General features: G+C 46.6%; 5 protein-coding genes across 16 annotated transcripts in view; 3 read left to right on the top strand and 2 right to left on the bottom strand.

Moving 5' to 3' along the window:
- Window positions 1-14,725, bottom strand: part of Nprl3 (NPR3 like, GATOR1 complex subunit) — a 61,057-nt gene extending 46,332 nt beyond the window's left edge. For 2 of the 8 annotated variants that reach the window (XM_005007331.3, XM_005007330.3), the window contains exon 1: window positions 2-263. In XM_005007331.3, coding sequence (XP_005007388.1) covers window positions 2-119 — 118 coding nt within the window. In that variant the 5' untranslated portion in view covers window positions 120-263. Of the gene's footprint in view, window position 1; window positions 264-14,655 lie in introns of those variants that run through there. The other 6 variants (XM_063226177.1, XM_063226179.1, XM_063226186.1 and 3 more) reach the window with 6 other exon arrangements.
- On the top strand, window positions 9,869-11,527 carry LOC100712603 (hemoglobin subunit zeta). Its single transcript, XM_063227080.1, has 3 exons — window positions 9,869-9,944; window positions 10,833-11,164; window positions 11,307-11,527. Exons 1-3 carry the CDS (start codon window positions 9,869-9,871, stop codon window positions 11,433-11,435), a joined length of 537 nt encoding a protein of 178 aa, XP_063083150.1. The 3' UTR covers window positions 11,436-11,527.
- Window positions 14,726-14,843: 118 nt separating the features above from the next.
- LOC100712878 (hemoglobin subunit alpha) lies at window positions 14,844-15,709 on the top strand. Its single transcript, XM_003478407.5, has 3 exons — window positions 14,844-15,040; window positions 15,167-15,371; window positions 15,477-15,709. Exons 1-3 carry the CDS (start codon window positions 14,946-14,948, stop codon window positions 15,603-15,605), a joined length of 429 nt encoding a protein of 142 aa, XP_003478455.1. The 5' UTR covers window positions 14,844-14,945; the 3' UTR covers window positions 15,606-15,709.
- Window positions 15,710-17,956: 2,247 nt separating this feature from the next.
- Hbq1 (hemoglobin subunit theta 1) lies at window positions 17,957-23,446 on the top strand. Of its 2 annotated transcripts, none has more exons than XM_063226192.1 (3): window positions 17,957-18,214; window positions 18,331-18,535; window positions 21,512-23,446. In XM_063226192.1, the coding sequence occupies exons 1-3, from the start codon at window positions 18,120-18,122 to the stop codon at window positions 21,572-21,574; spliced, it is 363 nt and encodes a 120-aa protein (XP_063082262.1). In that variant the 5' UTR covers window positions 17,957-18,119; the 3' UTR covers window positions 21,575-23,446. The 2 variants fall into 2 exon arrangements, with proteins under 2 accessions (XP_063082262.1, XP_003478115.1); XM_003478067.5 differs by lacking the exon at window positions 21,512-23,446 and adding an exon at window positions 18,624-18,838 and having other exon boundaries at window positions 17,962-18,214.
- Window positions 23,447-24,272: 826 nt separating this feature from the next.
- The window catches only part of Luc7l (LUC7 like), a 32,400-nt gene continuing 31,561 nt past the window's right edge, over window positions 24,273-25,111 (bottom strand). For all 4 annotated transcript variants that reach the window (XM_063226190.1, XM_063226189.1, XM_063226188.1 and 1 more), the window contains one exon: window positions 24,273-24,629. In XM_063226190.1, the coding sequence (XP_063082260.1) occupies window positions 24,488-24,629 (142 nt within the window). In that variant the 3' untranslated portion in view covers window positions 24,273-24,487. The remainder of the gene's footprint in view (window positions 24,630-25,111) is intronic.

Raw genomic sequence — 25,111 nt, forward strand, 5'->3', positions numbered from 1 at the left:
CTTGTCTGGGACGCCGGGTGCTCCTGGTTTCTCTGGAAGGGATACCTGAACAGCAGTTTATTGCCCCTGCTGCCCGAGCTCACCAGAATCACGCTGATAGGACTGGTGTTGTCCCCCATAACGCCAGGGGCCGACGGGGATTGGGGGGACCTGAGGAGAACGCGCAAGACTTGGGAACGCCCCACGCCCGGATACAGGCCAAAAGAGCCTGCGCTACAGCCTCAAGACCCCCGCGTCGCCGCCGCCGCAGCTGCCGCCGCGATCGCGAGATTTGGCGCACGGTCCAGGCCATTTACGCAGGCGCATGCGGACGTATGCGCAGGCGCAGAGGTTCGGGAAGCTATGGTCGCGTTTCACTCGTGGGCTGCTGTCAGTTTTAGACTGAAGGAAACCGCACGCGCACATACTATTGTAGGGTGCAGGCCAGCGTTCAGAGCGCTAGCTCTCTCTAGACGCTGATGTCTGCGTTATAAAAATAACACCCGTATTTGTAGCCGGGCACCTTGCCGAGCGCTTGTAATCCCCACACTCTAGTAGGCTAGAAAAGGACGATCGCAAGTTTGAGGCTGGCTAGGGTCTCTCTGGGTTTTGAGAGCCTCTCAAAAAATAAAGCGTTTCTGTACAGCTCAGGTATAACGCCTGTCAACATGAGGACCCCGAATTTCGTCCCCATTACTGTGGGGGTGGAGGATAGGGTGGTGTATTTTTTTCCCAAACATTTCCAGAATGGAGGATGGTTTTGCTCAGTGTTTCAATGTTGTATTTCTTTAATTCTTAAGGAGCAAGAAAGCTTATCATTTGACTGTTTGCCAGTGTGTGAGAATTGGCTTGTTTTCCTCATGGGTTATTTGTTCTTTGATGCTTCCGAAGTGTTTTTTGTGAAGTATCTGTCCTCTTCTGCGGGTTTTGCAAACCTTTATCCCTGTCTGGTGTGCTTTTACTTTGGTTTAGTTTTGGTTTTGGTTTTCTGAGATAGGCTCTCTATATAGCCTAGGCTTAGTTTGAACTTAACAATAAATGATCTTGCCACAATGTCTCCAGTGCTGGGCTTACAAACGTGTGCCACCATACCCACTAGGTTTTATTTTGTGTATGAGATCTAGTACTTTTCCCACAGAGCCGCGTATCCAGAATGGAAATGGATGCAGGAATAGAGGCTGGGGTAGGGAGTAAGGAGCCCCCTGCCTGATGAAGTGGCCAGTTGTGACCTGGGGCCCTATCCACAGAGGCCCTTGGAGTCCTTGGTGCCAGACATGGGTGGGATTGTAGTCAGGCCTCTTCCCTCTGACTTCCCTGATGACGCTGCTACCCAATTGGGCTGAACTCGGATCCAATGAGCCATTTCTGCATAGGCAACGGCCAAGTCTTGGAGGAGCCCACTGTCCCCCCAGTTATCCCCTCAGGGCACACTTCTTGCCAGCACCCTTCACTGAAATGCTCTTGATTTGCTTCTCTGGCTATGTAGTTAGTAGTAACAAGCAATGGAACCAGTGGGGGGGGGGAGTACAGGAGGATCCCATTTGTCACATTCCAGGTGAGTCCTTCGAAAACTGGCTGGCCAGGCTCAAGGGCAGGACCCTCCAAACTGGAGTCTGATCCCGTCATCTCCCTCACCTTGGCCCCATGTCTCACCTCAGGAGCTGTTACAGAAACCAGACATCATGGTTACACCTGGGTCTGAGAGGTAGCAGTCCCCTTGGACCTCAGTTTCCCTACCAGTATTCAGACCAAAAGATCTTAAAGTACAGTCCTGGTTCTAAGCTCTCACTTTTCTCTGGGACAGTGAAGCACCAGGGAACCTCTGCTTAATGCAGGTATATCTTCAGACTCTTCTCTTCTAAGATCCCACACCTCTAAGTACCCCTCATTTTAACTTTACATAACTATTTTATAATCTGCTTTTTGGAAGATTGGGCTTTTGGAAACTGAAACCTCTAGCCTCTCTCCCAACCTGGGTCCCCTTAGGCAGGGCAAGAGGCCACTTGGTTTTATCATTCTTGGGTCAGCCAGAGAGCAGGGTGGGGCTCTCTGGGACTCTATCTGGGTCCCAGCTTCTTGACCTCTGTTCCTGCTCCACCAGAAGAGACACCTGTGTATAACAGTGACAAAATTAAGTTCTCATCAGTCCAATGTTCCTGTCAGATGACTTGCTCAAATGCTGGGGGTGGGAGCTAAATGTAACCCGCACATACAGTTCAAACAGTGAAACTCAGGCTCACAAAATTAATTTAGTCCTAGGAAGGTCATCAGTGTCTATCCTCAGGAGTGCGCCTGAATACCTGTAGGATGAACTGCCGAGTGACCAGACACGCATCCAAGCACAGACCCAGCTATTCAGACTCAGAGTAAACAAGAGCTTGAGATTCATCAGTGCTGGCAGACTGAAGAACATCAGTGCTGGCATCCTTGGGCTCACTGCCCAGGCTCAGGCTCTCCTGTCACAAGTAAGGAAACCAAGGCTGGTCCTGGCCCACCAGCATCCCAATCACACCAAGCCGCAGGCTAGTTCCCTTCTCCAGTGAAACCATGGACACATTTTATAACTTGCTTGAACCTCCAAGTCTTTATCTTAAAAAATAATAATAAAACATCCTGGTCATTTTATCTTTATCTTGCAATCTGGCCTTCTACATAGAGGCCATAGTTAAAATGAGTTTTCTACACTAGCAACTTCCTGAGGAAAAAAAATAAAATGAGTTTTCATCTAGTACTGGTTCTCTCAAGGACCTAGCCCTACCTAATGCCTAAAATACTTCAACCTAACTGAGCTCTCTATAATATCCCTAGCCTTGACAATTAATCTATTTTCTTTCTATGAATTTGATTATTCTGGATATTTCATATCTATGGAATCATACAATATACAATATGTAGTCTTTGGGGCTGCCTCCTCTTAGTACAGTATTTGTGAGGTTTGTCCATGTCATAGCATGTGTCAGTACTTCATTATCTTTTTTTTTTTTGAGACAAAGTCTCACAGTATAGAACAGGCTGACCTGCAATTTACTATGTAACCCAGGCTAACTGTGAAGTCATGATCCTCCTGGCTCAGCCTCCTAAGTGTTAAGATTATAGGCATGTACTACTATGCCCAATCTCATTACTTTATTTTTATGGGTGAATAATTTCTCATTGTTCAGAAATACCATAATTATAATTTGTTTATTCATCTATTGATAGACATTTTCCATTGTTTCCAACTTTGAGCTATTGTAGGTAAAAGGATCCAACATGTTTTTTGAGACAGAGTCTCACTATATCTCACCAGTTCAGACTGGTCTTAAACTCACTATGTGGTCCAGGCTAATCCTCCTACCTTAGCCTCCCAAATACCAGGATTACAGGGATACACCACCATGCCCAGCAAGGATACATCATTTTTAAACAAGACAATAAAATCACGAATTTTACTGCATTAAAATTATGAACTTCTGTTCAACCAAAACCAATATGGTACTTAAAAAGTAAAGGCAAGAGCCAGATGTAGCCATACATGCCTATAATCAGAGCACTTGAGAGGCTGAGACAGAAGTATCTTAAATGTAAGGCCAGCACAAACTATATGGTGAGAACCTGGAAAAGAGGAGATAGAGACAGACAGAGAGACAGAAAGAGACAAAAAAGGCATAGGGGCTAGGAGTGCAGTTCAGTGTTACTGTATTTGCCTAACATGCACAAGGTCCTGAGCTCATCCCCAGAGCTAAAGAAAAAGGCGGAGGGGACTGCAGCAGATTTGTCTTCAAAAGTCCTACAAATCAGTAAGATCAGGAACATTTATAAAAATGAGCATCTCATGTATACTTCAGTAAGGAGGAAGTTCAGTGAATAGTAAATATGTGAATGGGAACACCACTAATCACCAGGAAAATATGAATTGAAACACATGAGAAACCACCACATACACATTAGACTGGCTAAAATTAAACGAGATCAATAGTACCAGATGTTTTAGAAGAACAAGAGAATCTCCCACATCACACCTGGAAATATAAATTGGTCAATTAGTCTGGAAAGTGGGCATGCCCTGTAACCCAGAAGCTTCACTCCTGGGTATATAACCAATAGATCTCAGTCACATGGGCTCTAAGTGACATGTGAAAGTGCAGCAGCACTATTCATAATAGCAAAGAAGTAAACAACCCAAAGGTCTGTCCCCATTATAATGAATCAATTGTAGCATATTTCCACAAGGAAATACAATAGAGCAAAGGAAAGGACCACTTGTATGGTGAATTTCACAAATACTTAGAGTGAGAAGACAGATACAAAGGAGCACATAATGTATTGTTTTATTTATATAATAGTCAAACCTATGCAAGCTGGGAGTATAGTTTAGTGGTAGAACACAGTTTAGCATGCAGAGGCCCATCGGCTCAGTTCCCAGCAGCAACAACAAAAAGCATTCAAGAACCACTAGCATCACCAGGCACATGCTTATAATCTCAGCATTCTGGGTGGCTGATGAAGAAGGATCACAAATTCAAGCTGACACTATGCAATTTAGAGAATTAGTACAAGTCCATCTAAAAAATACAATTTAAAAAGGCTGGGAATATATCATTTGAAGGCCTTGGGTTCAATCTCTAGTGCCACATTAAAGAAAAAAGAGTAAAACAAGAAGCTAAGGCCAGAGTCAGGCATGGTGGCACATGCCTGTAATCCCAGCACTGAGGAGGCTGAGGCAGGAGAATCATTGCATGTTCAAGACCAGCCTGAGCTACAAAGTGAGCTCAAGGTCCACCTGAACTGCAGAGTGAGGCCCTGTCTCAAAAAGACAAGAGAAGAAGAAGGAAGAGGAGAAGGAGGAAGAGGAGGAGGAGGAGGAGGAGGAGGAGGAGGAGGAGGAGAAGAAGAAGGAGAAGGAGAGGAAGAGGAAGAACATGACAATGATGTCCTCTCAAGTCAGGCATAAAACAAACAACCACCATATGAGAGTTAAACACTAAGCATAGTGCCTCACACACACAAGATGTTTAATTCTTGCTTATTGAAAGAGTTTTGCTCTAGAATAAATTATGGCGATGGAAGGCTGAATCGGGGATGTTTACCCCGAAGTCACTTTCTCCTTCCCCTATTACAACTTCCTTTTTCCTTCCCAGTGCCTTCGAAGAAAATTCCAACCAGCTTCTCGCTCGTCATTAATGTCCACCCTAAGGTTATATATAGCTCCCATACCTCATATTCGAGTCAGAGCAAGCAAGACCCCTGTCGGTCATGGGCTCCTCTCCATATCCTTAGAATAAAGGCCACTTTTACTTTTATATTTTGCTCTTTTATTGTGCCAAAAAATGCTAACACTTATGTTTGTACACGTTTTCAAATTTAGAGATCTTATCTAAGCCCCACATTTTTCTCTTAAGAATAGTTCAGCAAGATATCTATGGTTAAAACTTCCCTTACATGAAGTATTTGCCCCTGGTTACTTCAAAATTCCAGCATGATTTGGTGCAGATTAAATGTTAGCTCACCAGGAATTTAGCTCAGTGGCACAAGCACCTGCCTGGCAAGTACAAGGTTGTGAGTTTAATTCCTGGTACTCAAGAAATGAGAGAGAGGGAGAGGAGAAGAGGAAGACGGAGGGGGAGGGGGAGAGAGCGTGTGTGTGAGAGAGAGGTCTTAGCTAACTCTAAAATTTGTAAGGAAAGGTAAAGGAACTAGAGGAGCTAAAACAATTTTGGAACCTGGGCATGGTGGTACACTCCTGTAATCTCAGCACTTGGAAGGCTGAGGCAGAAGAATCATTTGCAAGTTCAAAACCAGTGTAGGCTACAAAGTGAACTCAAGGCCAGCCTGAACTGCATAGTGAGAACCTGCCTCAAGAAGATAAAAATAAATAAAACAACTTTGGAAAAGAGGAAAAAGTGGAAAAATCACATTATCTGATTTGTTTTCAGTGTTCTATATTGAACCCACTGAACTATCCCCAGCCTTTTCCTTTTTTTGTTTTTTAAAATTTATTTGAGAAAGGAATTTATAATACTCCCACCTCAGCTTTATACCTTATAGTTCACCCATTTAAAGTGATTTCAAAAATGAATTTTTAAGAAAAGAAAGTGAGTTCAGCTGGCTGTGGTAGCAAACACCTGTAACCCCAGTACTTGGGAGCTTGAGGCAGGAGAATCACTGGGAGTTCGAGGTCAGCCTGGGCTACACAATGAGGGCAAGATAAACCTAAATTACATAGTAAGACCCTGTCTCAAAATAAAGAAAGAAAAGGCAAGGAGAAAAGAAGAGTTGAGTTCAGAGCCAGGTTTGGTGGAGAATGCTGGTAATCCCCATGCTATGGGAGGTTTTAACAGAAGTGTTAAAAAAGTGAAAGCTAAAAGTTAAAGCCTTGGGTAGGTGATATAGTTCAGCAGCACAGTGTCTGCCTGGCAAGCACAAGGTCCTGAGTTCAATTCCTCATGCCAGGAAAAAAAGTTCTAGCCCAGCTTGAGCAATTTAGCAATTTAGTGATACTGTCTCTAAAATAAATAGGTCGCAGATGTATCTCAATGTGAAGCCCCTGGGTTCAATCCCCAGTACTACTTAAAAAAAGAAAAAAGTATATTCAGATTAGTGAGTTATAGTTTATCTATAGTCACATAACCAACATCATAGTGCAATTCCGAGTATTTGCATCACCCTAAAAGAAAACCCATATCCACTACAGTCATACCTTCTGAACACACCAAATTAAACAAAACTTAACTTATTTCTGTCACTATAGATTTGTCTAGTCTAGATTTTTAATTAATTAATTAATTAGTTAATTTTAGCACTAGTAATCGAACCCAGAGACTTTGCACTGAACTGTATCTCCCAGCCCATTCCCTTCCTTTTTGGGGGGTTAGGAGGGTTTTGCCATGTAGTTCAGGCTTTCAGGCTGGCCTTGAATTCATTATGTAACATAGGCTGGCCTAGAACTTATGGCAATTTTTCTGCCTCAGCCTCCTAAATGCTGGGCTCATAGGCATGTACCACCCAGCTATCATCAACCCTCTTTATTTTTTATTTTGAAACAAGGTCTGGTTAAATTTCCCAGGGGCTAGACTCAGATTTGCAATCCTCTGGCCTCATTTCCTCAAATTCTTGGATTACAGGTATATACCACTCTGCCCAGCCATTCTGGACATTTCATAGAAATGGAATCATACAACATGTGGTCTTTCCTGTCTGGCTTCTTTCACTGAGCATCTTTTCCACATTGTATTAGTATTTATTTTATTTTTATTTTTGTCTTTTTGGGATAGGGTTTCACTATGCTGTTCAGGCTGACCTTGAACTTACTTTGTAACCCAGGTTGACTTTGTACTTGCAGTGATCCTCCTACCTCAGACTCCCATTCATTTTTTTTAGTAGTTGAGGAATATTCCATGGATAGATTATATTTTATTCACTGGTTAATGGAAATTTGAGCCTTTCCACTTGTGGTTGTGATGAATAATGTTGCTATAAAGATATGTTTCCATATTTCTTGGGTATATATCTACAAATACAATCGCAGGATCATATAGTAACTCTGTTTAACTTTTTGAGGAACTGCTACACTGTTTTCCAGTGTGCACCATTTTACATTCCTACCAGCACTTGTTATTTTGCCTTGCTAATTATGACCATTCTACTAGGTATAAAGTATATCTCATTATGGTTTTGATTTGCTAATTGCTAATGGCTGTGAGTCTTTTCATTGCTATTGTATAGCATAAATTGGTTATTCATATGTCTTCTTTAGGGAAATGTCTATTAAAATTTTTTGCCCATTTTTTAATTAGTTGTTTATTTTTTAGTTCTAAGACTTTTTGGGGGGATAAGTTTTTGTCTTGGTTTGAGTGCTAGGGACTGAACAAAGAGCCTTGCTTATACTAAACATGCACTCTACCACTGAGCTATATCCCAGGAACTTTATTTTGGTAAGTTCTTCATTGGATATATTGTTATTAAATACTTTCTCTCATTCTCTGAGACATTATCCAACTTTAATACTTACCATAAAGCTGCAGTACTCAGAGATGGGTATAGGAACACACTTTTGCAATCCAAGCATTCTAAGAGGCAGTTAGAAGGTTGCAAATTCAAGCCCAGCCTAGACAACTCTTGATGACCAAGCAAGATCCTGTCTCAAAATAAATAAAAGCCTGGGTATATAGCTTAGTGTGAAGGTTGTAGGTATAATCTCCTACAAAGTAGGAGCTACAAAGTAATCAGTAAGTAAGCTACAAAGTAATCAAAATCAAACAGCGTTAATTATGGTGAAAGACAGACACATAAATCATGGAACAGAATAGAGTCTAAGCCAGTCAAGGTGATTCACATCTGTGAATCCAATACTCAGAAGGCTGAGGCAGGAGGATTGATATAAATTTGAAGCCATTCTAGGCTACATAGACATCAAGGCCAGCCTGAACTACATAGTTAGCCCTTACCTCAACTGACCTGTTTGTGTCCCTACCAACAGGACAGGATGACAGGCTAACCAAGCAGAGTTCATCTCATGTGGTATACTCAGTGACTGTAAGGTAGCCCTTATATCAGTCACTGTAATATGAGACAAATATTCCTTGTGGTTTAATTTTACACACAATAAATTGATTTATTTGGTTTTTACTGTTCTCTGATTTGTGTGTGTTTGTGAGGAGCAGAGTAATAGGGAATTGAACCCAGGTATTGGCACTGAACTACATTTCCAGTCCTCTATTATTTTGAGATGGAGTCTTGTTAAATCACTAAACTGCTCAAACTGGGCTTGAATTTGAAATCCTCCTGCCTCAGACTCTCAAAGCATAGGGATGACAGGGCTTTGACAGCATTCCTAGCATGGTTTAGGAATTTGATACATGTATAGATTTGTGTGACAGGACACAGAACAGTTCCATCATCCCACAAGCTCCCAGCCTAACCTCAGTGCTGGGACAGCAGAACACTTGCTGTTCTTGGAGAAATTCAGGAGGGCACTGGGAAAGACAGCAACCCGCTCACCTCCTTGGTAAGCAGCTGTGAGCCTACCCGCGAGCCAGCTGAGATCAAACATTCCATCTCCCCCCTATTAGCAAATGGGAGCCAGAGATCTGAGCATCTCTCTTGGGAGGTTGACCCTATGCAAAATAGCAAATATGGGGGATTTCCTTCTACCATCTCTTTGAAAGCAATATTGTTATCACTGTTTTTGCTTTGTTCTGATTAATTGTATTGCTCTATTCAATAGTCTGTTTTGATAAGTTCTATAATGTTCTGTATTTAGTTTGATTTTGCTATACCTGATTGAAAGGACAACAATTGTGAAGATAAGGAGTTATACTATGGAACCTATTACTGTTATCCCTGTAACCTGCGTTGACATTCTGTACCAGTTTCACTGCATTGTCTCATTTGGCTTTGTTCTGTCTTGTTCTGTTGCATTTTACTACCTTCAAAAAAATAATTTAAAAAAAAACAAGAAATTCAGGAATCACAGAGAGATGCTAGAATGGGATGGTACAGGAAGTATTGTAAATGTCCCTAAGAAGGGTACACATTGGGTCCCACTTGGCCATTCTGAAATGGCTAACGGCAGTGCAGAGCTGGACTTCAAAGGCAGAGATGACCTCCTGGAAGACTGGGCCCCTATCTCTCTTGGATTCCTTGTCAGATTATGGCCAACACCCCCTCCAAGGTCAAGAGGGTGAAGGAGCGATAGCCCCTCACCCTGCAGGCCCACCAGGCCCTGGCTGCTCATTGTCACTGGGTCAGATAAGAAACCCCACCTCTTTGCCCCCTCCTCTTTCCCAACCAATGACCACAGCCTGGCTGGGCCCACAGCACTGTGCATATAAGAGGATCTTGGAGAATAAGCTCCACGAGGCCAGTCCTGAGAGTGTCCAGCTCTAGCACAGCTGCCCACTCTACCACCATGTCTCTGACCAAGAGTGAGAAGGCTATCATCATGTCCATTTGGGACAAGATGTCCATGCAGGCTGATGCCATTGGCACTGAGACTCTGGAGAGGTAAGAGCCGGATGGGATAGGCTGAGTGACCAGGTCAGAGACCAAAGCAAGGGCAGTGGGAGGAATCAGAAGGAGAGGTTGGTTAAGATGAGCAGTGAGAATGGGTCAGTGAGAAAGGCTACTGAAGAGGAGGGTGAGTTGGAATAGCAAGTATGGAGAGAGAGGATGGTGAGAAGGCAGTAGGAGAAGTGAAAGGCAGGCATGAATCCAGTGATCCAGCACTCAAGTGACTGGAGCCCGAGGGTCACAAACCCAAGCTCAGCCTGCACTACATAGTGAGTTCAAGGCCTGTCTCTACTACAAATTAACACCATGTCTGAAAAACACAACAGAAGGAGGAGGTCAGGGGAAGGGTCAGGATCAGTGGGTGGAGTGGAGAGGGTGAGGGAAAGGTTCAGAAGAAAGGTCAGTGAGGAGGGGATGGAGAGAAAGGGTGAGTGAGAGAGCGGGGTCAGGAGGGCCAGGAAGGGTGGCCTGCATGGAAGGGACATGGAAGAAGGGATGTGGAGAAGGGTGTCATGGGGCTGGTGGTGGTGAGGCGGGGTGGTGACGAGGTCAGTAAACTGACGAGGTGGTGGATGGAGAGGGAAAGAAGCTGGAGGCAGAACTACCTCACGGGGCTCACTGACGCCAACCAATATAAAAGCTGAGCAAATGAATGCATGAACTCATGATGGGCAGTGGGGCAGAAACAATGCCTTGCCACACTGGAGCCTGGGCAACAGGAAAAATAGGCAGTACTCATCCTGTCTTTATTTAGAACTTTAATATTCAACATTAACTGATTTGCATTAGTTTAAGATTTCATTAAAATATGATTTTAACTTACAAGATGGGTGATTGACTGACAATGCATTTATATGCTTAAGACTGGCTTCTGAATTTGGGGAAATCTCCACGTTTGAGGCCAGAAAGTGCTTGGGTCCGGGCACCCACCTCATCTTCCAAACTGAGGCCGCCAGGCTCACACTTCCTCACACACACACCCTCCCTCAGGCTCTTTTCCAGCTACCTGCCGACCAAAACTTACTTCCCCCACTTTGACCTGCACCCGGGATCCCCGCAGCTGCGCACGCACGGCTCCAAGGTGGTGGCCGCCCTAGGCGATGCGGTCAAACACATCGACAACATGGAAGTCGCGCTGACAAAGCTGAGCGAGCTGCACGCTTACATCCTGCGTGTGGACCCCGTCAACTTCAAGGTGTGTCGAGTGGGTGGGGACAGACACAGGTTGGAAGTTCTTCAGCGCTGGGACCGAGGTGGTGGGGTCTCAGTTACTTGCACACGCACAGGCACCGCACAGGTGTGCAAGGAGACCTGAGCCGCCTTCTCTGCCCCCGCAGCTCCTGTCTCACTGTCTGCTGGTTACGCTGGCCGCGCGCTTCCCCGCCGACTTCACGGCCGAGGTCCACGCCGCCTGGGACAAGTTCATGTCTATCGTGTCCTCCATCCTGACCGAGAAGTACCGCTGAGCACCCAAACCCTGCACTGGCTGCGCGACCCCCGCACCACCCTCAGCCTTCCTCCTTTCCTCGCCCGAATCCCCAATAAATGGATGAGACTGGAACAACTGGGTCCTACCTTGTCATTACTGGGGGAGGAGGAGAGAAAGTGAGGGATGTTCTGGGGCCTCTCAAGAACGCGGTCACCCGGGGTCGTCCGCCTGCTGGAGGATATTCCGGGGTGCCTAGGGAGCTCCTCCTCTCGGGAACCCCAGATCACAGCGCAGTGGGAGCAAGCTTCTCCCACCAGCCACATATTGTCTAGGGTCCTTGGGGCAGAGGAGTTTTTGCACATCTGCCCACCCGAATCGCCCACCGACCACGCTTCACTCGGCGTGGGGGATGATTGTCGGGACTGCTCCTCCACGCGAGGTGTCACCAGCTCCCACAACCTTACAGTGTCCATGTCTCAGATGCAGTCCCACAAAGAGAGTCGGTGTCTCCTGTCCCTAGTCTCTCTCTAGCTGGGGCTCTGCCTCTGTCCTGTGGTTCCCTCAAGGGCAGCACAACTCTGCCCACAGGGGAGTGATTAAAGACTCCCCCCACCAAACCTGCAATACAGGCGCAGTTCTTGCCCGACCCATGAGGGGGCCGAGGGTCCCCACATTCCAGGTTCCAGTCACCCTGAAGTCGATTTTAGCAGGTGGAGCGACACGGTGTGCGGGGTGCTCTACAAGGAGGCCTAAAGGTAAACAAGACTCTCAGATCACACCATGCTCTGCCCCCTGCCAGGAATGTGCCCATATTGTATAGGTCTGGAACCTGATCTTCGGCCACATGGTGTACTTCCAGGCAGAGTTGCAGCTCAGATGAGTGGGGGAGGATCTCTGGGAGATGGGAACAAGACACAGAACCCACCAAGGGCCAACCAAGGTTCCACCCACCTCTAGCAGGTGACAGGGCTGGAATGACCCATATGGCTGCAGCGTCCAACAAATGATCTGCTTCCACAAGCTCTTTACCTCCTACCTTAGACCCATATCTGCTTTCCCACATCTAGGTCCCTGCCAGTAGCAGAAGCAACTGGTGAATCAGGGACAGCAGGTGCTCTTGAGGTGGGTAGGGTTGCTCAATAGGTAGACAGTCTTTGCCTCTAGGGTGAGGGTCTTGTACAACCTTAGGCCTTTGGTGAAGGTAGGCAAGAAGAGACTCTCTCTCACCCACCATCTCTGAAAGTCCTAATCCAATGTTGCCAGGTGGCGCTGGCCTTTCGCCTGCATTGAGAATTCAACAGTGGAGATGGTAGCCTTGTGGATCCAGTTTCTCACCAGTGTAGCCTTGGTGCTGACCATCACTAAGCCCCTCATCTCTCAGCCCCTGATCTGTTTGTCACTAAGACAAGGTCTCCTCCAACTTTTGTATCATCTTTAAGAGAGAGCAGGGTGATATCAATGTTCCTGAGCAGAGAAGCTTTGGATCTCTCAGGGAGCCAACCAGTACTACTAAATGCTCACCCAAATGTTTACCCCCCCCCCTGCTGTGCCAAGGGACAGAGGGTGTGCTTGGACCTAGGGTATCTTCAACTTCAGCTGACATCTAGGTGCAGTGCATTCTCACAGCATGCCCACATTCTCTAAGCATTCTCCCTCCCTCATCACTCATTCATCACTAAAGCTGCCTGAGGTCAGTCCTCAGTAGAACACATACACAGAGCTGTTAAATAACAGAAGGAGAAACTGGCCAGCCATGCTGACACAGGACCAAAATAGAGTCCTATGTAAAAGGAAAGAGAGAGACAGAGAGGTGAGGTACTGGAGATATTGGAGGAAGGTGCAGAGAGAGATGAGATCTCAGACTTGAAGCAGGCATCTGGAGTTCTCTAAGTCCCAGCCTCTAATGCTATTTGTCTTTCTTTTTTTCTTTTTTCTTTTTTTTTTTTTTTTTGTCTTTTTCTTTTTTATTGGTACCGGGGATCGCCTGCTTGCAAGGCAGGTGCTTATGCCACTGAGCTAAATCCCCAGCCCCGCTATTTGTCTTTCTGAGGCAGGATTTAACCTATGACTGTGGGCAGAATCAAAAAGGTACACAGAGAACAGACAATGAGAAGAGGAAGCACCGGGCACTAGTCTGAGTTACCTCCTTCTCTGACCCTCATTGCATTTCAGACACCCAGGTTAGATTTGTATGTTTATGTGTTTTGTTTATTGAGAAAGGGTCTCACTATGTAACCCAGGTTAGCCTCAGAGTTATGATTTTTCTGCTTCAGTAAGCACCCTAGGGCAGCCTGTACTGAAGGATGACACCTACCCACCTCAAAACAAGGGCCATGTGTAGGTCCCAAGAAAGTCTCAGCAAGGAACCTCCTCTACTAGCGTCACTGGTCATACAAGAGGATGGGGACAGCACCAGCTGGCACTGTTGCCCTTCTCACTGCTTCACCAAGAAGCCCTGCTATATCCAGATGGCCTCTGCCTTCCAGTACAAACACTTCTCCTTTACCCTCACCCCTCCCAGAAATCCACCCTGATCCTCAGACTAACTGACCAGGTCTCCTCATCCACTTTCTCCGGGTTTCTCAAGACCTTCCTGAGTTTTGCACCTGAGCTTGTGCAATGGTGTGAGGACTGCCTCTGCCTGAGGAGACTGCTCTTTTACCAATGTAACCACCATTTAACTGGTGAGTCTTGCATCAGACACAACATTGACAGGGGCTTGTCATCATGAACCAGGACAGTAAGCCAGTGAGGCAGAGACAGTCAGTCACACAACAGGTAGGGGCTGGGGACAAGAGAGACCCCACTGTGCGTCCTTGAGCAGAGTCTGTAGCCAACTCCACTCTGGGTAGGGGAGCTTGAGTCTGAAGCCTCCAAGCCTAGCCTGGACAACTTGTGCCTGGGTATTTCTTTCTTCCCTGTGCCTGTCACTTGGTCACACACAATGGCTTTGGGGAAGGAAAAGAGCTGGAACAACCGAGACTGAGAGACAGAGGGAGGACTTCTGGGAAGGACACCCTTAGGTGTGCACCTCTCTGCCCTAAATGGGCGACACTTCTCTTTCTTCCCATGAAGGGTGGCAGCTGTGTGGACTCTGTTCAGTTAATGTAGCAAGCACAACCAGCGTGCAGCGGGTCTAGGTGCAGGTAGGTGGTGCCGGCTGCCCTCCTGGTCTTGCAGTGAGACCAGCCCTAGGGACTGGGGCAGGCAGATGCCCTGGAGCTGTCGCAATGGAAAAGCACAAAAAAGTACCCTACCAGGCAGGACCACTGGCTGGGGACAGGCATGCAATTTCCAAGGAGGCCCAGGTAGGAGGAATCAGTGTCAGGACGATGGTTCCAGCGCAGAAGGGGTCTGAGCTCCTTACTACACCGCCACTGTTGGACGCGGCACGCCCCCTTTGGACCTCCTCCGCCCGCCCCGCCCCGCCCCAACCAATGAACGTGGCTGTGCAGGGCGTCGCCCCAGAACTCGGGGACTTAAATGCGCCGTGCCTTACTTGTCCTACACCCTTCTGGTTCTGACACAGACTCAGAAAGAATCCACCATGGTGCTGTCTGCCGCTGACAAGAACAACGTGAAGACTACCTGGGACAAGATTGGCGGCCATGCTGCAGAATACGTAGCCGAGGGCCTGACCAGGTGAGGATTCTCCTCTCCTTTGCTCTGACTGACCAGGAACCAACACAACCCCAGCGCCCAGGACACCCCAAATTGCCTTATCCCACAGCTGCCTTATCCCCACTCACCTACTGCTTCTCCCCGCAGGATGTTTACGAGTTTCCCAACCACCAAGACCTACTTCCACCACATAGATGTGAGCCCGGGCTCCGGCGATATCAAGGCCCATGGCAAGAAGGTGGCAGACGCGCTAACCACTGCCGTGGGCCATCTGGACGATCTGCCCACTGCCCTGTCGACTCTGAGTGACGTGCATGCCCACAAGCTGCGTGTGGACCCCGTAAACTTCAAGGTGAGTGCTGAGGCTGAACTGGAAAGGAGCCGCGGATTCCATAAGGTAGAGTCAGGCTGTGTTGCATTGTCTGTAACCACTCACTAGCACTTTCTGTTTCCTCAGTTCCTGAACCACTGCCTGCTGGTGACGCTGGCTGCTCACCTCGGAGCAGATTTCACCCCCTCGATCCATGCCTCCTTGGACAAATTCTTTGCCTCTGTGAGCACCGTGCTGACTTCCAAATACCGCTAAGGTGGAGCAGCCCTGCCCTGGCCCGCTCGGTCTCATGTCAGGCCCTTCTCCCTTCCTTGCACCTGCACCTCTTGGTCTTTGAATAAAGTCTGAGTGGGCAGCAACCCCTGGCCTCTGTGTTCTCTGTGTTCACGATGGTGCCAAGATTGGGGTTGGTCATTGTGTCCTAGAAACATACCAAAGGCCTAGAGCAAAGCTCTCTTCCCCATTGAGGAAGGGAGAAAAAGGAGAGAAGGGGAGAGTAGATGGGAAAGTGGAGCCTGGTGTTCAGGAATTCAGTAAATAAGCCCTTGATTCTGAAAGTGCTTTGCTGGGTTAATTTGTTCATTCTAGAGCTTTGCAGACTCAACATGAGTTTGCTGCACTAATCCATTCATTCTCATACTTCTTGCATTTGCACACACACACTGTGCACAGGTTCAACTCTTCAGGGCTCCTCCAGAAGTGGATGGTGAGGAGTCCTCCCTCCTCACACCCCCCTGATCTTCCTATAACTCCCACATGCCCTTCACAGTTTAGCTGAAACAGGGGGTGATGACAGAAAGTTCTCTGGAGGTGCTACTCCAAGATGATCACTGCTTGGTCAATGATGTCCTAAGGCCAAGGTCAGAAGACTCAATCTTAAGGTCCAGCCCTGTACCCACTCAGCTGCTCTGAGCCTGTAGCATAGTAAGAGACAGAGCTGGGAAGGGTTGGCTGAAGCCTTCCTCCAATGCACTTTCTTCCTGCAGAGTAGGCCCTAGACTTGGGGCCTTAGGAGGGCTTGGGGTCCTGGGCTTGGTACCGTTCCAGCTACAGCCCTTGGCTGACACCAGCATCCTTTCCTTCCTGGGCTCAAAAGTCACCCTAGTAAAATGCCTGTTGCAGCTGTCTGCCCAGATTGGGAGCACTATCTGTGGAATACTTTGAGTTCTGGGTAAGAGGCTGCCCTTTGTTATTATATCAGAAACAAAATGCAGCTCAAGGTGGAAACACATCACATATACATCAGTGGATAAATAGATTAAAAAAATATGGCATATAAATAGAACAAAATATTCAGCCACAAAAAGAAATGAAACTTTTTTGAGACAAGGTCTCACTCTATAGTTCAGGCTAACCTTAAACTCATTATGTAGTCCAGGCTGGGCTTGAATTTGTAGATATCCTTTTCCCTCTACCTCCTGAGTACTGAAATAGGAATGAAGTTCCTAAAGGATGTAGCTGAACCTTGAAAACATGCTGATTGGAGAAAGCCAGACACCAAAGGCCACATTATGTATTTTCCCATTTATTTGAAATACCCAAGATATGTAATTTTTATTTATTTTTGGTACTAGAGATCAAACTAACAACCTCACCCTTGCCAGGCAGGCAGTTGTGCCGCTGAGCTAAATCCCCAGCCCTAAGTGTTTATTAGAGACAGAAAATAGATTAGTGGTTGCTCACTCCTGGAGAAGTTGGGTAGTTACTAATGGGTATAGAGTTTTGGTTTGGGGTGATGGAATAGTTCTGGAACTAGATGGTAATAATGATTGTACAACACTATGAATTTACTAAATATCACTGAATTTTACACTTTTTGAGACAGGGTCTCACTATGTATTCCACTCTTGCTTTGAATTCAGGCTTAGTGCTGGGATTACAGGCATGTGCTGCTATGCCCAACTTTGTACACTTTTAAGTGCTAGAATGATAATTTATGTGAATTTTACTTCAGTTTAAAAAAGTGTGGAGAGTTGAATGTGGTGGCCTACACCTGTAATCACAGCACTTGGGTGGCTGAGGCAAAAGGATCACTGTGAGTTCGAGGGGAGCCTGGGTTACATAAACAAATTCAAGGCCAGCCTGAATTGCAGGAGGCCTTGTCTCAAAAAAAAAAAAGTGTGGTGGGGTATTTGGTAGAATGAGTACTGCACAGGTGCTTACTATTATTTTTTTTTTTTTTTTTTTTTTTGTCTTTTTCGTTTTTATCGGTACCGGGAATCGAACTCACGACCGCCTGCTTGCAAGGCAGGTGCTTATGCCGCTGAGCTAAATCCCCAGCCCCGGTGCTTACTATTATTAAAGGTGCTTACTGTTATTACTGGAACTCATTCTAGACACTCCATAAACGTTGATTTTTCTAAGAGGAATATGCGCTGGAATACAGGCTTTTGACATTTATTATTCATTCAATTTTCACAATGATTCTGAGGAGTTGTTTTCATTTTATATGGGAAGAGTTCAGAGAGGTCTCAATAGTAACACTAACTTTCAATGGCAAAATATAAGCTAAAATTCAGTGTTACTTAATAATAGTAAGTAAATACTATTTTTCATATAGCAAACAAAAATGTGAGGCCTGGAAATTCAGGCCAACTCCAAGGGATAGCTGGGTGGATAGGGACTCTCAGCCCAGACCAGGTTATATGCACTGCAAGAGTGGCGCAAACGCGGCAGGCGCCCCCTGGAGGTCCTGCGCATCCCTTCTCGCAGCGGCGCGCGCACATCTCGCGCGCACATCTCGGGCTGAGCTTATCTGTTGCAGCAGGGATGGCGTTGTCTCCGGCCGAACAAGAAATGGTGCGTGCTCTCTGGAAGAAGATGGGCACCAATGTCTGTATCTATGTGACCGAAGCTCTGGAGAGGTGCGGACAGGACTGGGCGTCCCACAACTTCGCGCCAATCTTCCCACCGCCGCTCCGCGGGGTCGCGCACCACCTGTCCCGGCCACACCCACAGCTACCTTTTGCTCCTCTTGCAGGACCTTTCTGGCCTTTCCCTCCACCAAGACCTACTTCCCGCACTGGGACTTGAGCACTGGCTCCGCCCAGATCAAAACCCATGGCCAGAAGGTGGCAGATGCGCTGACCCTTGCTGTGAATCAACTGTACGATTTGACAGGTGCGCTGTCTGCTTTGAGTGACCTTCACGCCCACAAGTTTTGTGTAAACCCTATCAACTTCCAGGTGAGCCGAAGCTAGCTGAGCAGCTGTTGTGGGGCAAGGGTGGTGTGCTCAAAGATGAACCCAGGGAGGGTGGCCTCTTTGCCTGCAGCTCCTGGGCCACTGTCTGCTGGTGACTCTCGCCCGGCACTACCCTGGAGACTTCAGCCCTGCAATGCAGATGTCACTGGACAAGTTTCTGAACCTCGTGACCTCTGCACTGGCCTCCAAGTACCCCTGAACTGGGTGAGGGTGATAATGGATTCTGTCCTCTCCTCCAAGGTCCCAGCATTTGAGTAAAGTGCCCCCAGACAGTGTGTCACTGCATACAGTATTCTGTAATTGGGATGGGAGGTGCTCTGCCCTTGAGGGGAAGGGCGAGGGTGAGCATCCTACCTCCTTCCTGGACCTTCACCAGGTTTCTCTAAGGTTCAGGCCACCTCTGTTCCTAGAAATTAGGGGCATTAAGTCACATTCCCTATCACAAACCACACACCTTACTTTGGGCCTGGTTATTTCAAGGTGCAGAACTGTGGTAGCATTCATCCCACTGTGGGTGGCAGGTTGATGGATCTTAGGTGGGAGGGAGGCTGAAGCAGAGCTACCAGGACTGCCATGATGTATGGCAGTGGAAACACCAAACGATGACCTTCACTCTCCCTAGGACTCTTCTAGCTCCACAGCATGGCCCTTCATTCACCAAATGGAATCAAGGTTGATATGCTGGGCTCTGTATTGTTAGATGGAGGTGTATCCAAGACTACTGGGTAGCCTGAGAAACTTGGGGATCTACTGGGTAGCCTGAGAAACTTAGGGATCATGCCCTCTGCCAGTGCAGGCTCAACTTGTGTGGAAAGTTTGGTACCAGGGAGGCTTGAGATGAAAGCCTGGTGCACTAGACTCTGGTCTTGATGGAAGAATGTGGTTTGTAAGGCAGAATCTGGTTACTACAGTTATATAGCAAAAAGGTGGCTTGAACCCACCTGGACCCTGCTTTCATCTGACATCTCTGCAAGGATCTAAGTAGGGTTGCTTTAATCTGCAGAGTCAATCATGGTCATTGCAGAAACCTGAGAAAATACTCTACTGGCCCTTCTTGTGTTTCCTGGGTGCAAGGAATGGGTCCAGCACATCCATTATTCCTTCAATTCCCACTTGACAGATGGTAAACTGTGTCCTGTGTGCACAAGAGAAGAAACTGAACCCATATCCTAGAGTACATGAATACATGAAACAGACTGGACCCAGACAGGTAACATACAGGATTTCAGGTCCCTCCTGGCTCAATGAGATAGTTGTCTGTTTTTCTTCAAGAATGGTATCCTCGGCCAGGGATACTGGTGCATGTCAATAATCCCAGCACTGTAGAGGCCAAGGCAAAGGGATTACTGTGAGTTCAAGGTCACCCAGGGCTGAAAAGTAAGTTTAAGGACAACCTGAACTGCACAGTGAAACCCTGTCTCAAAAAACAAGACAAAATAGGTATCCTTAAAGGCAACCGTAATGGCACATACCTGTAATCACAACATGAGGGAGGCTGAAGCAAGAGGATGGCTGCAAGTTTGAGGACCACCTAAGCAACATGGTAAGTTCAAGCCAATCTGAACTATACAAAAAAACACCAAACGATCAAAAAACAAATACCATATCCACCCTGAAATGGTATCAACCTGCATGAGCTAAGGGATGTCTAGGTAGCTCGCAGATTTTTTTTTTGGTGTGGGGTGGGAGGATTGAACTCACAACCTCACGCTTGCCAGTGGCTTACGCCACTGATCTAAATCCCCAACCCCAGAACCATTATTTTTAGTGATGTCTAGTTTCCAGAAGAAACAGACACCACAATCAGCATAGTACAGACAACCCTGCCAATGCAGCAGGGCGTAATTGTCCTTCCATTGGGAGCAAAAATAGGAAAAGTAAAGGATCTAACTCTTTTGCATGAACCGGGACCATCTCCTGCAGGATTTTTAGGCCTCTGAGTTTTGACTGGACTCTCCTAGGCTTGTGTAGACAGTAGACCCTAGAAGTATCCTATAATGGCCAGAGCTGATTCCTCTTAATAACTCTCTATATATCCAATTGTCCTGTTGGTTGTTTCTCTTAAGAACTCCATAATAGGGGCTGGGGATTTAGCTCAGTGGCATAAGCGCCTGCCTTGCAAGTGTGTGGTCGTGAGTTCGATCCCCAGTACCGATAAAAAAGAAAAAGACAAAAAGACAAAAAAAAAAAAACAAACCTCCATAATATAGAATTGAAGTGCAGGAGCTGGAGTCTGTCCTGAAAAACAGATGCCATCAATAAGGGAAAAAAAGTATACTTCTGTCCATGTGTGGTATGCATGTATCCAAGTGCTCTGGGATATGGGTTCAGTTAAAAACAAAAAACCTACCAGGATATGAGACTGAGACAGGAGGCCCTTCTGCAGCACTGGCCCTCAACAAATGCTGCTACCCATACTGGGTCTGCCTGCCAGTCTAGTACCTGCATAATACATGCCAGAGTGGCCTAAGCAGGGTCAGGAAACCTGTGATCACGACTTTGGTACTTTTTTTTTTTTTTTGTCTTTTTATCGGTACCAGGGATCGAACTCACGACTGCCTGCTTGCAAGGCAGGCGCTTATGCCACTGAGCTAAATCCCCAGCCCCCTTTGGTACTCTTTTTATCTCTACTCTCCCCAACCATTTCCTGCCTCCTGCCCAATCCTGAGGGAACCTATGTATGGAAACCAAATGTGACCCTACGCTTACCTCTGCCCAGCAAGCTGAGTCAACACCAGCTGCCAAGCAGAACTATTGTTTTGCTTTTCTAAAAACTACCAGATGGTATATGGAAATTCCCCCAGCATAAGCAAAGAATATTCTAGAATGCCACATCTTGTCTACTTCTGCTAGACTCTAGGGAAGGTGATGCCCCTGGATGGGGAGATCCTGACATGCAGATTTCTCCACCGAGCAAGAATTTACTCCTCAGACTCAAGCAATTCCTAACACTTTCAGGTTTGCAGGGACTGCTGTAGAAAGGAAGGACCACACTGGATGGGAAGGTGCAAATGTGGATAGCCTGCAGCAAAGAGGCTTGATGTAAGTGGCCGATCTGGGGATAAGAAATGGAAGGAGGGGCTGGGTATTTAGCTCAGCGGCATAAGAGCCTGCCTTGCAAGCAGGCAGTCGTGAGTTCGATCCCTGGTACCGATAAAAATGAGAAAAGACAAAGAAAAAAAAGGAATGGAAGGAAAGGGGCTGGGGAATTAGCTCAGCGGCATAAGCGCCTGCCTTGCAAGTGCTCGTGAGTTTGATCCCTGGTACTGATAAAAAGTAAAAAGACAAATAAATAAATAAATATGGGCTGGGGAATTAGCTCAGCGGCATAAGCGCCTGCCTTGCAAGCAGGCAGTCACGAGTTCGATGCCTGGTACCGATAAAAAAAAAAAAAGAAAAGGAAAGAAAAAAGAATGGAAGGAAAAGCCACTGAAGGACAAAGTCAAGACAGCACTGGGGTCAAATGTGGTGCTGTACACCTGTCATCTCAGCACTCAGGGGCCTGAGGCAGAAGGACTGCTGAGTTTGGGGCCAGCCTACCCCAGGTCAGCCTGCACTATATAGTGAGACCCTGTATCAAAAAAAGAAAATTTTAAATTAAAAAAAATTGAACTGGGGGATAAGAGATCAATTTGAACAGAAATACTTGAGAAGGGCACCAAAAAACTATCCTTGCAGTGAGGAGAGAGAAGCACCTACCCCAACTCCTCTCCCACAGTAGACAATGACCCAGAAGGTTGCACTAACTCAAGGCTACCACACAAGGCTGGGGACACTTGACACTACAACCTAAGGGGGCCCAGCTCTGTCTTTAACTGTCATCTGTCAGATGACAGATGAGCAGGCATATAGATTCCTCAGTTCACTGTCCAGAATCTTTGCTGGTATACCGTGTTCCCTGTCGAAACAAAGCAAAACAAGGCCAGGGATTTAGCTCACTGGCATAAGCACCTGCCTTTCAAGCGTGTAGTCGAGTTTGATCCACAGTATCACAAAACAAACAAACAAACAAAAAAATAACTGTCCACTAAAAAGTTTACATCTAGATAGAAAAGGATCGAAACCATTCATAGTGGTAATGGCTCTGAAGGTAGAACTATCTGGCTAAGCCCGAGGAAAATCCAGGTTACAAGGCAAATACTGCCGGCTTAGGTGGCCATGGTCACTAAAAGAATGTCTGTTCAGGAACAGGGAACCCAGGATCAGCTACTTCCTCCACGAAGAACAGGAGCATACTTTTGGGCCCTGGTGCCCATGAGGAAATCTGCACATATGTACAGCAGAGCAGCAACCTAAGAGAATCCCACTCAGATGTCCCTTCCCAACCACCTTTTCTGTTGAGACAGCTGGTTAGGGAAAACCTGTGCCAGGGGCAAGCAGAGCAGCCCATCTACTTACATGTCCTTTTGCAAGGAACTTAAAGCAAAATCAGTACCCAGCTTCAGGAGGGTGGTGTTTATAAGCCCCTTCAGGAGGGTGATGTTTATAAGTATCCAGTGAGCTACCAGGTTAAGAATGACACCTGTGCCTCTGCACACAAGCAGGGAAGGGCAACTCTGTGTTTTACCAATATGACCAACAGAAGTTCCCTCCAAAATCAAATCCTAAAAATATCTATATCCTAGGAAAGTGTAAGGGGGCCAGGCATGATGGCATATACCAATATACCTGCACTCTAGAGGATGAGGCAGGAGGATCACCTCAAGTTTGAGACCAGCCTGAACTACATAGTAAGACCCTGTTTGACAAAACACACTTGAACACACAAAAAGAATGAACTAGGTGGGGTTGGGGATTTAGCTCAGTGGCTTAAGTGCCCACCTTGCAAGTGGGCGATCATGAGTTCAATCCCTGGTACCGATAAAAAAATTAAAAAAAAAAAAAAAAAAACAATGAACTAGGGATATAGCTTGGTGGCACAGTGCCTGCCTAGCAAGCACAAGGTCCTGAGTTTGACTCAGTACAAAAAAAATAAAAAATTTAAAAAAGCCAAATGTGGTGGTGTAATCCCAGCACTTGGGAGGCTGAGTCAGCAGGATCGCTGCAAGTGTGAGGCCATCCTGAACTGCACAGTGAAACCTTTTACTTACACACACACACACACACACACACACACACACACACACACACACACAGTGAAAGGGTAGGAGCTCATATCTGTAAGTTAGCTTCATTTTAGTCCTAAAGTGACAGAGCAGCCTAAGTACTAACAAAAGTAGCCTACCCTTGGGATTAATCATAGCTCAATCACACCCAGATGAATCACAGCTCAATAGTACCCCAGGATATGACCCAAAGCCACCATTGCTTCCCCAGATGACCTCCCAGCTACTGTGTGGGGAGCTCCCATTGATTTTATTTTGCCCCAAATAATTTTAAATGGGGTACTGCAGTGTAGGTGTTCTAACCTGGGAAACTGATCAGCTAGGAGAAGGATGGGGAATGCAGCAATCTCCCTCCTTCCTGAGCCTTCTCTCTAATTTGCACTGAGGGACAGAGATGAAGTAACTGGAGCATGGGACGTAAGCCAGGTGGGCAGTCAGTCGCAAGTACCTGGTACAGTCAGGGTTGTGTGTGGAGAGGGCCCTTGTGTATGTCAGATGCCAAAAGTCAAAATGGTTGAAAAGTTTTCTGAGATGTGAGCAGTACCCATCCTTATTTCCACTGGTTAAGAGTCCTGGCAAAGCACCACTGGAGCAGAGGACAGCAGAGACCCTACTTCTGCTGTCAGAAGACAGTCCGCCAGGTTTATTTATTCCTATGCAACATAACCCCAGAACACAGGAGCAACTCTGCATGACTCTAGAAACTCACAGCTAGCTTCGAACAACAGCAATTTAAACTACAAAAGATGAGTTGTATTCAGCAAATATAAAGGGTAATTTAGGCTATGTTGAACATCTCTCAGTCTATTTACAGTGCCAGGAAAAGGGCTCAGATCTCGCCGGCCTCCTTCTCCTCTGACTTCCGCGAAGTGGCCTTCCCATTGGAGCTCTCCAGCCTCCAGTCGGTGGACCCTCGCTCGCTGCGCCCGTACTCCCAGGATTCCTCTCTCGACATGCGCTCTCTGGAGAACCTGGGGAAGGGGAACCAGAGGCTCAGTGGAGACTACCATCCCACTGCTGGTTAGCTTCTCAGGAAGCAACAGTGTGAACCCTCAACACCAGGGAAAGTCATACCCCACCACAACCCAGGTGGCCTGCCATCTCAGTCTCAATCTACTACACAGGGAATGTCAGGAAGCCATTAAAAGAGATGTTTGCAAAGACTTTTAATAAGAAAAGCTTGCATTATAACATAAACAGAACAAAGAATACAATGAAATTGTACACATGGCATATGATCCACTATGTAAAAATACAATGAAAAAAGCCCAAATAAGTAAGCAAGACCTGGTCATTGTACCTAGAACCCCTGCAGCACCACCTAAAGGTCCTTGAGAGTGCCTTCACAGCCTTCTAAAGTTTCAAACCAAGCCCTGCTCACCACATCCCCAAACCTCAACACCGCCAAGGATAACAGGCTAGGGTTCCCTCTAAGCCCAGCTCTGCCCCTACC

This window comes from Cavia porcellus, unplaced genomic scaffold (assembly GCF_034190915.1).
Source record: "Cavia porcellus strain 051 isolate PalLab524CR breed Dunkin Hartley unplaced genomic scaffold, mCavPor4.1 scaffold_16, whole genome shotgun sequence".
NCBI lineage: Eukaryota > Metazoa > Chordata > Mammalia > Rodentia > Caviidae > Cavia > Cavia porcellus.